The sequence below is a fragment of the Pongo pygmaeus genome, chromosome 15 (genome assembly GCF_028885625.2).
Source record: "Pongo pygmaeus isolate AG05252 chromosome 15, NHGRI_mPonPyg2-v2.0_pri, whole genome shotgun sequence".
Classification (NCBI taxonomy): domain Eukaryota; kingdom Metazoa; phylum Chordata; class Mammalia; order Primates; family Hominidae; genus Pongo; species Pongo pygmaeus.
Genome location: NC_072388.2, coordinates 90,613,258 through 90,627,599, shown reverse-complemented (window position 1 = coordinate 90,627,599; position 14,342 = coordinate 90,613,258). Strand labels below are relative to the sequence as shown.

Sequence of the window (14,342 nt, the reverse complement as noted above, 5' to 3'; positions counted from 1 at the left end):
TATGGTGAAACCCAATCTCTACTAAAAATACAAAAATTAGCCGGGCATGGTGGCTTGCACCTGTAGTCCCAGCTACTCAGGAGGCTGAGACAGAATTGCTTAAACCTGGGAGGCAGAGGTTGCAGTAAGCAGAGATCGCACCACTGCACTCCAGCCTGGGTGACATAGCAAGATTCCGTCTCAAAAAAAAGAAAAAAACAAATATGCAGTTGCTATATCTGTCAAACAGATCAATTTCAAAGTTCTTGTAACACTGTATATTGAGAAACTGTTATTACACAGACTATACATATGTAAGACATCTAGAAGCCGGGCTCAGTGGCTCATGCCTGTAATTCCAGCACTTTGGGAGGCCGAGGCGGGCGGATCATGAGGTCAGGAGATCGAGACCATCCTGGCTAACACGGTGAAACCCTGTCTCTACTAAAAGTACAAAAAAATTAGCCGGGCGTGGTGGTGGGCGCCTGTAGTCCCAGCTACTGGGGAGGCTAAGGCAGGAGAATGGCTTGAACCTGGGAGGTGGAGCCTGCAGTGAGCCGAGATAGTGCCACTGCACTCTAGCCTGGGTGACAGAGCAAGACTCCATCTCAAAAAAAAAAAAAAAAAAAAAAGACATCTAGAGACTATATATAAGATATATATATTATATATATATATATACAATATGTTGGTGTAGAGTCAGCATTCTGTAAATTATTATTATTTTATTTTCGTTTTTACTTTTTTTGAGACCGAGTCTCGCTCTGTCGCCCAGGTCGGAGTGTAATGGCGTCATCTCAGCTCACCGCAACCTCCGCCTCCTGGGTTTAAGTGATTCTCCTGCCTCAGCCTCTCAAGTAGCTGGGACTATAGGCGCCCACCACTATGCCCAGCTAATTTTTGTATTTTCAGTAGAGATGGGGTTTCACCATGTTGGCCAGACTGGTCTCAAACTCCTGACCTCGAGTGATCCGCCCGCCTCGGCCTCCCAAAGTGCTGGTATTATAAGCGTGAGCCATTGTGTCTAGCCAGCATTCTGTAAATTATGAGGGCTGTTTTTATATACCCCCTTGCTGAATCAAAATAATGTTTCATGAGCACTTACTATCTACTAAATGCTACTCTAAGCCTTCTCCGTGATTTATCTCATTTAATTCAAGCCACAGAGAAGTCAGGCAATTTGTCAAAGATCGCATTATTAACATGCATTGGGGCTGGCTTTGAGCTCTGACGCCAGAGCCCAAGTTTACAGATTGTGCCTGCAAGACTGACTGGCTGGAAGAGTGGCAAAAGGAGGGTGAGCGATCTATGCACGGCCTCCTGGGATATGATTTAGCCAAAAAAAAGTTTTGAGTGACATCATAGTAAATTCCTGTGAAAAGGGCCTATAGAAGTGATGAATTTTGTTACCACAATGTATATACTGCCTTTGGAGTTCACATTGATTCTGCTCTAAGACATTTTCATGACTGAAAAGGCAGAAACCCCTCAGGAGCACATTTCATTGAACAGCCAAACTATTGGCAATATATCTTTTCGTTTTTTACCAGGAAATGAAGTGACTATTGACTTTTCCAAGTTTACATTCATTCTTGGAATTTGTATTTTAGGTTCCTCGCTTTAAGTTTCCAATTACACAATATCCAGTTTCTTTGGAAATTATCAACGAGGATGGACGTGTCCCATTGCAATCTCCATATCTGGTTACTGTGACTGAAGTGAACATGAGGCAAAACTGGAAACTGAGTAGGGTTTGCTTTCATCTGTAATTATTTTATCTGATAAGTAATATTGTTACTGGTTTACAAAGATCAATGGTTTTCAAAGCCTGTTCACACAAAAGAGAACCAGGAGTTCTTGCAAATGGATTTGGATCAGTTGGCATATTGCTGTTTACTTCTATTATTTCCTACTTATTTCATCATCACTCCCAGTGGCCTGGATTCTAGGGTAAAAGCATTTTTGAATAATTTACACTGCAAAAAAAATTGAAGGTCATTTTGTGGATCAATAGCAACAATGACTGTCTGAAATTGTGCTGCTTGGTGGCCTGGCATCTCCTTTCCCTGCCCATTCAGTGTGACAGAGAAGGTTGTAAAAGGTGTGGCCAGATAATCTTTAGGATCTGTCTTCTAATTATACGAGTTTCTTAAAGGTTTCTTAAAGGTTTTATGGTAAAATAATTGAAAAGATGCAGAAATATTTTAAATAAGATGTTTACCCCTATTCACTTTACCTCAAATATGTAACTTTTTGTTGCACATTTTGTGTTCACGTATGAATACTCCAAGGAGATACGTAGGTAGATAGAAATAATTAACTAAACAGAAATTTTGGTCAGCCATTAATATGTTACTAAATATCCAGGCATTTGGTATTCAGTGAGTCTTGCTCTGGCCAAAATATATGCATTTTTGAAATGAAAAATCCAGCAAAATAAAGCTACTAAATATTTTGCATTAACTGACATCCCCATTTTCTGTGGTGTGCTGGACACTGTTCTTACCAGTTTTAGAGTCCTGATCATTAAATATTTAAACATTTTACAAGCTAGATGTTAAACCATTGGTAGATTGAAATTAGCCAGGGTGAGAGTATTTACACTATGGAAATTGGAAATTACAATCACAGCTGTTTCTTTTCCTTTAGATTCTGTGTACCTTTATACCACTGCAACGTGTAACCCCTGCACTACCTATCTCGTTTTAGAAAGGATGACAAGAAAGGCAGGAAAATAGTCAAGTAATCCCATTGTAAAACTTTACTGCCACCTTATTATAAATCGTTTACCTATCACTAAGGAGGTCCTGAGATGACCTTACTGCCAAAAACACGAAGCACGTGCAGGTCAGGACTGATCCTGAGCATATGGGGCTGGAAGGAAAAGGTCAGCGTGAAGCTGATCAGAAGTCTTGAACTTCTTGAGGATGCCCTTGAAGGCAGTGTGAGATATTGGGCCTAACTCCCTAAATACATCGTCTACAAAGTCAAGCAGAACTAAAAGTATGGGATAACTTGGTCATGTTATGGAGTGAAATCTTTCATTGTACCTTAATGTGCATAACAAATTTTATATTAGTAATTGCAAATGAAATAGTAAATTAAAAGTAATGGCAAAAACAGCAATTACTTTTGCACCAACCTAATACAAAATGAGAAAATAACTGTGCTTAAAATATGTTTTATGTATTTTTAGAACACACGGTGCCAGAAAATATTAAAAAAATGAAACAATTAGTAGAACCAATTCTTGGTGCTGCAGTGTATAATCCTTCAGGTCTCAACTTAAGCATAAAGGTAATGATGGCATTGTTGTTTTTACTGTGTTGAGTTTAGATAAAACATGTACGTCTAAACTAAGATTGGTTTTAATTCTAAAGTATAGGTAACCAGGAATGGTGGGAATAACATCTTTAAAGTATATACCTTTAAAGTATATGAAGAGGGTTTATTTTTTCTCCATTTCCCTTGGTGTTATTATTTCCAAAGTTTTGAGCAGATAGGCAAGCCATATTATCTAGCAAAGTGGAGAAGAAAGAGTGTTTCCGAAAGTGAAAGGGAAGAAATGGGCTCAGTATTATTCACCTGGATATGCACGAGCACGTTTTCTGGTTCCAGCTGCCCATAAAAATACATGAAGTTGGTATAATACAGATAATTGTGAAAACCAATCAGAATTAGGGAACATATTGAAGCCACAAATACGAGGATTAGCCCAAAGTACTTATCAAGGCCAGGTTTAGTTATTAGTTTTTGTCTCCTCATTCTAAAAAAAAAAAAAAGTATCAGCTATTGAATCCCTCCACTTCAATCCATCTTTTTATTTTGATGCATGATGTGTATGTCCGAGAGCCTAAGGAAGAGGATGGGAATATTTTCATGCAGCATCTATAGGGACAGTGGCCCCAGGGTATATTTTTATTAATACTTAAAGGAATGTACATGTTGATGCTGCTAATGACTGGGTGTGCTTTTTTCCACAGGGCTCTGAACTTTTCCACTTTAGAGTGACCGTCATTTCAGGAGTAACTTTTTGTAACTTAATTGAAGAATTTCAGGTAAAATGGGTGCATTCGGCATCAGAGGGGTGATGGCTGGAGAAAAAACATGACAAAACCAATTCAAGAGACACCGAAGAGAAAAAATTGGCAGAATTTGTGTGATGGACAAGGCTTAAAGACAGCGGATCCTGAAGGGTAGCAGTGACACTGTCAGTAGTGACAAAGCCAGGGTGCATGATGGGTGCCAGGACTGATTAATGCTGCCAGAATTTTAATAATACATATAATAATATGTGGCTGTCTTTGTTTTTGTTCCTTCTCCACCTTCCTTGTTGAGCCCAGTTTTCTGACTTTTAATGCTCTTCCTCTCACCTCTACTTCTCCAAAGAACATATTTCTGTAACTTTTTAGTTTCTAGTCTGATTATCCTCCTTTTGGCTGTTTGAACTGTAATCATTGTCTTAAATATTTCAAAGGCTTTCAAGATCCAAAGGAATTGAAAACCAGAATTAGTCTTTCCCAAATCATCCCATGAAAGCAACAACTCATTTTTGCTTATTCATATAATGACATGTGCTGCCTGTGAGGCATGGGAAGGAATAAGGATTTGATAAAAATCAATTAATGAGTCATTGTCAAATGTTGATGTCACATTAACATTCTCCCTCTCTCTCTCTCTCTCTCCTGTTCCGGCCCAGCTCTAAGGCCAGCCCCAATAATGGCTCTGTTATTTTTTTCTCTCTTTTCTCACCTCTTTGGCCCAAGAGCAGCCCTGGTTCTGGGGAACAGCACAATAGCACAGAGGGCTAAAATTCTCATAGAAGCTCCACTTTCTTTCCAGAGAACAAGGGAAAGGACCTCTAAGAGTGGAAAGCATGGGGGGACATCTCTATGAGAAGAGGGCTGGAGAAAGGGAGTCCTGATTCTTTATATAAACTAACACCAGGAAGAAGCTGCATATGACCAGGGCACACCTAAAGAAAACAGCAAAGCCTTTGAAATAAAACTACAAAGTAAACATCCTCTAGTTTCAGAGCAGCTCCTGAGTGGCACAGGTACCAACCAGGAAGACACAAATAGCATAGCAACAGCTTGGAAAACTGAACTGACATTGAAACCACCACCCACAGAAGGTGAGGCATAACTTGTGACCTGAACTCAACCAGTGTGATTGACTGCTAAAAACAAACAAATAAATAATCAGCATTTTCCAGATGACTTTTAAACAAGAACCAGAATCTCCTAACATAACATCAAAAATGTCCAGGATACAATCCGATATTATTCACCATATTTACCAGGATACAATCTGATATTATTCACCATTATTCACCAGAATACAATCTGATATTATTCACCGTATCAACAACCAAGACAATGTAATCAATTCTGAAGAGAAAAGACATCAACAAAGGACCACAAATGCAATTATCAAATATTCTAAACTAGCTATTATAACCATGCTCCATGCAATACAGGTAAATACTTTTGAAATAAGTAGAAAATGATCAATTATAAGCACAGATCTAGAAGCTACTTAAAAAGGACAAAATGGAAATTTTAGAACTAAAAACTATAATATTTAAATTTAAAAACTACCAAAAGGACTCAATTGCTGAATGGATATGGAACAGGAAAAAAATCAGTGAACTTGAAAGCAAGTCAGTGGAAACCCAACCTGAAGAAAAAGTATTTTAAGAAGAAGATCTTGCCTCAGGGATCTGTGTGACAGTATCAGAAGGTCTAACATTTATGTTATCAGAGTCCATGAAGGAGTGGAGAAAAAGACTGGTATGGGAAAAAAGTCCCAGCACTTTGGGAGGCCAAGGTGGGTGGATCGCTTGAGCTCAGGAATTTAAGACCAACTGAGCAACATGGCAAGGCCCTGTCTCTACAAATACAAAAAAATTAGCCAGGCATGGAGGCATGCATCTGTAGTTCCAGCTACTCTGGACGCCAAGGTGGGAGGGTTGCTTCAGCCTGGGAGGTCGAGGCTGCAGTGAGCTGAGATCATGCCACTGCACTCCAGTCTGGGTGACAGAATGAGACCCTGTCTCAAAAAATAAAAATAAAAAGAAGAAGAAAGGAAAGAAATAAAGACTGAAAAGCCTCAAGTTTGGTGAAGACATAAGTTTACATATTCAAGAAGCTTAATGAGCCCTAAACAAGATAAAGATAGAGAAAACCATGCCTGAATACATCATAATCAAACTACCAAAAATCAAGATGATAAAATATTAAAAGTGGTCACAGAAAAACAACACTGTATATACAAGGGTACAGTTTGAATGACTGCTGATTTCTCAACAGAAACCACAGAGGCAAAAGAAAGTTATACAACATCTTTAAAGTGTTAGGGGTGAGGGTTGAGTTGGGAGGAAGGATCGTCAATCCAGAATTCTCTATCTACTGAAAATATCTTTCAGGAATAAAAAATCAAGACTTTCTCAAATGAGAGAAAACTAAGAGAATCCATTGTCAGGAGAACTTCTCTTTTGAAAATGCTTAAAGAAATTATTCAAACAGAAGAAAAGTGATAACAGCGGGAAACTGGAAGCTTCAGGAATGGAGGAAGAACAAAAATGGATAAAAGATAGGTGTGACTGCACCATTAATAAAGGAAAAGAATTGTTAAGAAAATATAGGGAAAGTCTATAAAGGTTCTTGGGACTGTTGGAACCTGCTTTTGAAAGTACCCTGAAATAGGCCGGGCGTGGTGGCTCATGCCTGTAATCCCAGCACTTTGGGAGGCCGACATGGGTGGATCACTTGAGGTCAGGAGTTCGAGACCAGCCTGGCCAACACGGCGAAACATCATCTCTACTAAAAATACAAAAATTAGCCAGGTGTGGTAGTGCATGCCTGTAATCCCAGTTACTCAGGAGGCTGAGGCAAGAGAATTGCTTGAACCCAGGAGGCGGAGATTGCAGTGAGCCAAGATCGCACCACTGCACTTCATCCAGCCTGGGTGACAGAGTGAGACTCTGTCTCAAAAAAAAAGGAAAAAAAAGAAAGTACCCTGAAATAGCCAGACCTGGTGACACATGACTGTAACCCCAGCTATTTGGGAGGCCAAGGGGGGATCCTCTGAGGCCAGGGGTTTGAGGCCTCAGTCCAGTATTAACATGCCAGTGAATAACCACTGCACTCCAGCCTGGTAACATAGGGAAGCTCTGTCAAGAAAAGAAAGGGGAGGAGAAAGGAGAATCCTGAAACAATGAAACACAACCCATAAGCTTGGATTTTCTTTCACCCAAAATTCATTATGGGGATAACTGGAAAAAAAAAAAAAAAAAAAAAAAAGGAGTAAGATCTGTAATTACAGAATAGTATTGTCTTAATGTTAATTTCTTGACTTTGATCATTGCACTCTGGTTATTTAAGTGAATTTTTGTGCTTAAAAATACAAATTAAAGTATTTTAGGCTCTCCCTCTCCCTCTCCCTCTCCTTTCTTCGGTCTCCCTCTCCTTCTTTTTTCGGTCTCCCTCTGTTGCCGAAGCTGGACTGTACTGCCCTGATCTCGGCTCACTGCAACCTCCCTGCCTCGGGCTCCTGTGATTCTCCTGCCTCGGCCTGCCGCGTGCCTGGGATTGCAGGCGCACACCGCCATGCCTGACTGGTTTTTGTGTTTTTGGTGGAGACGGGGTTTTGCCATGTTGACCGGGCTGGTCTCCAGCTCCTGGCCTGGAGTGATCTGCCCACCTCGGCCTCCCGAGGTGCTGGGATTGCAGACGGAGTCTTGCTCACTCAATGCTCAATGTTGCTCAGGCTGGAGTGCAGTGGCGTGATCTCGGCTCCCTACAACCTCCACCTCCCAGCCACCTGCCTTGGCCTCCTAAAGTGCTAAGATTACAGCCTGTGCCCCGCCGCCACCCCGTCTAGGAAGTGAGGAGCATCTCTGCCTGGCTGCCCATCGTCTGGGATATGAGGAGCCCCTCCACCCGGCCGCCCCGTCTGGGAAGTGAGGAGTGCCTCTGCCCGGCCGCCATCCCGTATAGGAAATGAGGAGCGTCTCTGCCCGGCCGCCCATTGTCTGGGATGTGAGGAGCGCCTCTGCCCGGTCGCCCCCGTCTGAGAAGTGAGGAGCGCCTCTGCCGGGTCGCCCCGTCTGGGAAGTGAGGAGCGCCTCTGCCTGGCCACCCCGTCTGGGAAGTGAGGAGCGCCTCTGCCTGGTCGCCCCGTCTGGGAGGTGAGGAGCGCCTCTGCCCGGCCACCACCCCGTCTGGGAGGAAGTGAGGAGCACCTCTGTCCGGCCGCCCCGTCTGGGAGGTGAGGAGCACCTCTGCCTGGCCGCCCCATCTGGGAGGTGAGGAGCGCCTCTGCCTGGCCGCCACCTCATCTGGGAGGAAATGAGGAGCGCCTCTGCCCATCCGCCCTGTCTGGGAAGTGAGGAGCGCCTCTGCCCGGCCGCCCCGTCTGGGAAGTGAGGAGTGCCTCTGCCCGGCCGCCACCCCATCTGGGAAGTGAGGAGCACCTCTGCCCGGCCGCCCCGTCTGGGAGGTGAGGAGCTCCTCTGCCCGGCCGCCACCCCGTCTGGGAGGAAGTGAGGAGCGCCTCTGCCCGGCCGCCCTGTCTGGGAGGAAGTGAGGAGTGCCTCTGCCCGGCTGCCACCCCGTCTGGGAAGTGAGGAGCACCTCTGCCCGGCCACCCATCGTCTGGGAAGTGAGGAGCGCCTCTGCCCGGCCGCCCCGTCTGGGAGGTGAGGAGCACCTCTGCCCGGCCGCCCCATCTGGGAGGTGAGGAGCGCCTCTGCCCGGCCGCCCCGTCTGGGAGGTGAGGAGCGCCTCTGCCTGGCTGCCACCCCGTCTGGGAGGAAGTGAGGGGCGCCTCTGCCTGGCCGCCCCGTCTGGGTTGTGAGGAGCACCTCTGCCTGGCCGCCCCATCTGGGAAGTGAGGAGGACCTCTGCCCGGCCGCCCCGTCTGGGATGTGAGGAGCGCCTCTGCCCGGCCGCCCCATCTGAGAAGTGAGGAGCGCCTCTGCCTGGCTGCCACCCCGTCTGGGAGGTGAGGAGCACCTCTGCCCGGCCACCCATTGTCTGGGATGTGAGGAGCGCCTCTGCCCGGCCACCCATCGTCTGGGAGGTGAGGAGCGCCTCTGCCCGGCCACCCATCGTCTGGGAGGTGAGGAGCGCCTCTGCCCGGCCGCCCTGTCTAGGAGGTGTACCCAACAGCTCCAAAGAGACAGCGGCCATCGGGAGCGGGCCATGAGGACGATGGCGGTTTTGTTGAAAAGAAGGGGGGGAAGTGTGGGGAAAGGAAGGAGAGATCAGATTGTTGCTGTGTCTGTGTAGAAAGAGGTGGGCATAGGAGACTCCATTTTGTTCTGACTAGGAGAAATTCTTCTGCCTTGGGATGCTGTTGATCTATGGCCTTTCCCCCAGCCCCCTGCTCTCTGAAACATGTGCTGTGTCAACTCAGGGTTAAATGGATTAAGGGCGGTGCAAGATGTGCTTTGTTAAACAGATGCTTGAAGGCAGCATGCTCTTTAAGAGTCATCACCACTCCCTAATCTCAAGTACCCAGGGGCACAAACACTGCAGAAGGCCGCAGGGACCTCTGCCTAGGAAAACCAGAGACCTTTGTTCATGTGTTTATCTCCCGACCTTCTCTCCACTATTATCCTGTGACCCTCCCATATCCCCCTCTCCGAGAAACACCCAAGAATGATCAATAAATACTTAATTTACAAAAAAAGTATTTTAGGAGTAAATAGACATTGTATCTAAAACAGACTCATAATTCTGAGGTCTAACGTTTTTTAGAAATGGTGTGGAATATTTGGATGGTTGAAGAAGATTAGAAGGAAAACATTTGAAGAAAAAGTGTTTTTCAGAACTTTAGAGGTAGCAATTTAGGTGGAGAATACAGAATTCAGAGGTGATAGACATTTCTAATCTTAGAAATATAATAAATGGCTTAAATAAGCAAGTGAAATTTTTTTTTTTTTTTTTTGAGATGGAGTCATGCTCTGTTGCCCAGGCTGGAGTGCAGAGGCACGATCTCGGCTCACTGCAAGTTCCGCCTCCCAGGTTCATGCCATTCTCCTGCCTCAGCCTCCCGAGTAGCTGGGATTACAGGCACCCGCCACCATGCCTGGCTAAATTTTTTGTATTTTCAGTAGAGGCGGGGTTTCACCGTGTTAGCCAGGATGGTCTCAATCTCCTGACCTCGTGATCTGCCCGCCTTGGCCTCCCAAAGTGCTGGGATTACAGGCGTGAGCCACCGTGCCCAGCCACAAGTGAAATTTTTACATCATCTGGTGGAGTGACTGAAATTTCATTAGGCAGAAATGAATAAGGAAGGCATTCTGGATGGAGACACCAGGTACAGATATGGGAAAGTGATGCAGGACTTTTCTTGGCCACTTTGCCAACCGGGGACCTCCACAGCTGGTGACATCCTCCACCTGGGCCTTGCTCAACCCTGAGCCTGCCACTGGAGGCACCCTGCCCACTTGTCCCACCTGTGTTGTAGCGTGTACCCATGTTCTCGTCCTGCATCCAAGTATAATGAGGAAACACTGACAATTGAAGAGTGAGCAGGGCAGAGAATAATTTTATTGAGTGATGCAACAGCTCTCAGCAGACAGGGGACGTAGAGTGTGGTCCCTCACCCCTGCAGTCAGGTGGTTTCTTTGCCAGTGTGGCTGAGTGGGGCCTTTATGGGCTCAAAATAGGGGAGAGCATGCTGATTGGCTTACGAGTAAGCAAAGAAAGGCTAAAGCAAAGGTACCACTCAAAGGTGGGCACAGCAGTGTAGAAAACCAATTAGGAAGGGTAGGTATATGTAAAACAGGTGAAGGGTGGGATCCGTCAGAGGAAAGCACGCCAAACAGGAAGACAGGTTCTGAATTCAGTATGTGGATTTACCTGGGACTGCCTTCAGCTTGAAGGTCAGGTTTCACCGGCGACCCGCCCCTATCTGCCTAGGCATTTGACTGCCTCCTGTCACTATTAAAAGCATAAAGTTTGCTTTTTGAATAGCTCAAATCCATTTGGCTGGAATATAAGGTTATTTAGAAGAAAGCCAGGTAGGTTAGGGTCCAATTGTGGAAGGCTTTGAATGTCAGAGTGAAAGCTTTAGAACACTCCTGTCAACATTCCTGTCAACAATGAAAAGCTATTAAACATTTTTGGAAAAAGGTGTTTATACACAGACTAGTGTTTTATACAAAGATAAATCTGGCAATGTTAGGATGTCAACACGGACTGGTGGGCTGGGAAGGAGGCTACTAGAGTAGCCTATTTATGAAAAGTGGCACAATAATCACAGTAGCAGTACTGAAAGAATGAACGTGAGGGGAATTTTAGAGAATGTACAGCATGGAGGGACTGTTTCTAAGAAATCAGCTACCTCCTTGGGTCACTGGGAGGATGGCGGTACCTTTAACTTGAGCTAGACCTTAAAGCAGCCCGTCATCCTTTTTCTTGTCCTTTGCACTTTCCCACATTCCCTACTGTCCTAGTTCCATTCATCAGCACGTTCTTCTCCCACAAAAGATGATCTGGCTTCCTGCTTCACAAAGGAAACACAAGCCTGGGCTTGAACCCCCTACTCTCTTTATGCCACACTTCTATATTTAGCATACAATGACCCCACCCTTGCCTCACATCTCAGAGAAAAAGACATCACTGTCCCTCTCTGTCAATAATCCTATCTGTCCTCCAGGAATTTACTTGCTTCTGTTAATTAGCTATTCACGCAGAGGAAACATTTTGAATACATAAAAAGTTTCCTATACTGGCAGCACCTACAGAGAGGATTTTCTAAAGAGGTGGTAGCTTGAAAGAGCACAGACATATGCCTCTACCTGGAATGTTCCTTTATCTCCTTCTCTTCGGTGAACCCACTTATTCGTCATGATCCAGCTCAGAAAGCGCATTTCCTGACTGCCCTAGGCAGGTAGGCATTCCCTCCTCCACGTTCCCAGAGCTCTTTGCCCATTCCTCTGTGACTGAACAGACAATGTTCTGCTGTGTAAGCATTTTATCTGCTCCTTCCACCATTAAAGACAGGGTAAAGGCATAGGATAATACATGGACTTCTTATCCCCTATTTATTGTAGGCAAATTGTTACTTGTTCAGTTGTCAAGAGACTGTTTCCAAGCTTTGTGGATGCTGAATGTCTTTGTAACTCTGGGCAGCGTTTTGCTCTCCGATTAATTGTGGGGAACATTAAATTTTCAGTGTTTTGCATTGCTAAATTCAGAAAGCTTAAAGACTGTGCTTTTTCTGTTGCAGATTTATGTTGATGAGGCACCATTGCCATTCCCAGGACACACGCTTATTGCCGTGGCAACAGCGGTAGTGCTAGGGGGATTAATTTTTATAGCATTTATGTTTCAACTGCGTGGCATCCATCCGTGGAGGACATTCCAAAGATGGATTAGAAGAAACCAAGAGAAGCTTTCAAGTATCTCTCTCAGTGAGCTGATTCATAGATGAAAGTCTGAAGAGTGAACGAACACATGGTCATCATAATTTCTCTTTATTTTCTAGTTTTATCGGACAATTCCTAGAACAATATACTTAAATGTTAAACATGCAAGCTACATAAAATCCTACAGAATTGTCATTATAATTCAAATTGCTACTTGTCAATATATTCACCATTCCCTTTTCTTATTTTGAATACATAGAAAATGTCTTGTGCCAGGGCTTATGTTGAAGATCTTCCTTGAGGTTTTTAGAAAAGTATAAAATGATAACCAACTCGACATGGAACAGGTGTTCTGTGTTGTTCAGCTCTTAGTGCCTGGAGCCCATTCTGTGGGGTCAGAACCCCTGAGCTCTGCTCCTTCCAGATAGAGTTTGAGTAGAGTACAGTTATGCCAGGGTGAGGTAGGAGTGAAGACAGCTGATCAGCAGAAGTGTTCTCAGAGCCTTGTGGGAATGAAAGAGGAAGCCATTCAAGTTTCTTCGGGCAACTTCAAAACCAGATTGTAGTACCTAGAGAGGGAAATGTGACCCCATCATTAGGGTGTTAGAAGAAGGCGGTGTCTGAGCAGGGTATTGGTTTATAAACCCACATGCAGCATGGAGAATTCCAAAAGCTATATCTCTGTGTACTCTCAAAGTAAATGTCCCCAGGTAGTCAGAAGATGACCATAACATTCAGAGATCACAGCTTCATGCTCCCTGGAAAAGCTCAGAAGGGGAGCACAGTTTTGACAACATAAGGAAAGGAAGGCATCCAATCCAGGTCTGAGATCTATCATTGAAATTCCTTAGAGAGGGCAGTGCAGCAGGTGGGCAAGAGAATCAGACTCCAGAGCCAGAACTCCTGGGTTTGCCATTTACTAGATATGTAACCTTGGGAAGTTAATTTTTTCGTGCATGAGTTGCTTCACCTGTAAAATGGGAAGATAGTAACACCTACCTAATGAAACAGGAAATTTTCCTTCACCCCTTAACAGGCCTCGTGACAGGGATGCCTCGCTTATTCAGCCTGCAGCTCTCGACCCCTCACGAGATGGGGAGCATGCAGGTGAGCGGGTGTAGGAGCCAGAGTGAGCAATTTTGGGCGCCAGCAGGAGCAAAACTCCATGTAGGCCCCAAGGCAGCTTGTAGGGAGGAGTATCCACGATCCCCAAAGCCCCAGAGGGTATGTGTTACAATGCTCTTTTAACTCTGCTGTCCATGGATGGCTTAGGTGTTAAAACAGCTCAGTGGGCTCTCTGCCTTTTCGTGGGAGGCAGTTGCTCTTTGCCAGCGAGGGCAGAGGGTCAGTGTGACAGCCTTTAGTGTCCACACCCATGGTACACAAGCTCTTGTTCAGTTTCCAGGAAAAATCAGTTTGCATGAACAAATTGAAGGGTGGTGAAGGTGGAGGGCTGATGGAAGTGGCTCTCAGCAGGAAGGGGAGTTGGAAGGCGGCTGGAGCAGGAAGGTGATCTTCCCCTGGAGTCCGGTCATCCCTGGCCAGACTCCTCTCTGAAGCAACACCGTCAAACTGTGTCCGGAATTGGTGGGTTCTTGGTCTCGCTGACTTCAAGAATGAAGCTGCGGACCCTCGCGGTGAGTGTTACAGTTCTTAAAGACGGTGTGTCCGGAGTTTTTTCCTTCTGATGCTCGGACATGTCCAGAATTTCTTCCTTCTGGTGGGTTCGTGGTCTCACTGGCTTCAGGAGTGAAGCTGCAGACCTTTGCAGTGAGTGTTACAGCTCTTAAAGGTGGCGCGTCTGGAGTTGTTCGTTCCTTCCATCCGGAGTTGTTCATCCTTCCCGGTAGGTTAGTGGTTTCACTGGCTTCAGGAGTGAAGCTGCAGACCTTCACCGTGAGTGTTACAGTTCACAAAGACAGCGTTGGACCCAAAGAGTGAGCAGCAGCAAGATTTATTGTGAACACCAAAAAAACAAAGC

General features: G+C 45.1%; 1 protein-coding gene across 2 annotated transcripts in view; it reads left to right on the top strand.

Moving 5' to 3' along the window:
- Positions 1-14,043, top strand: part of CATSPERB (cation channel sperm associated auxiliary subunit beta) — a 158,632-nt gene extending 144,589 nt beyond the window's left edge. For both annotated transcript variants that reach the window (XM_054448695.2, XM_054448693.2), the window contains 4 exons: positions 1,590-1,725; positions 3,176-3,276; positions 3,963-4,037; positions 12,223-14,043. In XM_054448695.2, coding sequence (XP_054304670.1) covers positions 1,590-1,725; positions 3,176-3,276; positions 3,963-4,037; positions 12,223-12,426 — 516 coding nt within the window. In that variant the 3' untranslated portion in view covers positions 12,427-14,043. The remainder of the gene's footprint in view (positions 1-1,589; positions 1,726-3,175; positions 3,277-3,962; positions 4,038-12,222) is intronic.
- Positions 14,044-14,342: the final 299 nt, after the last annotated feature.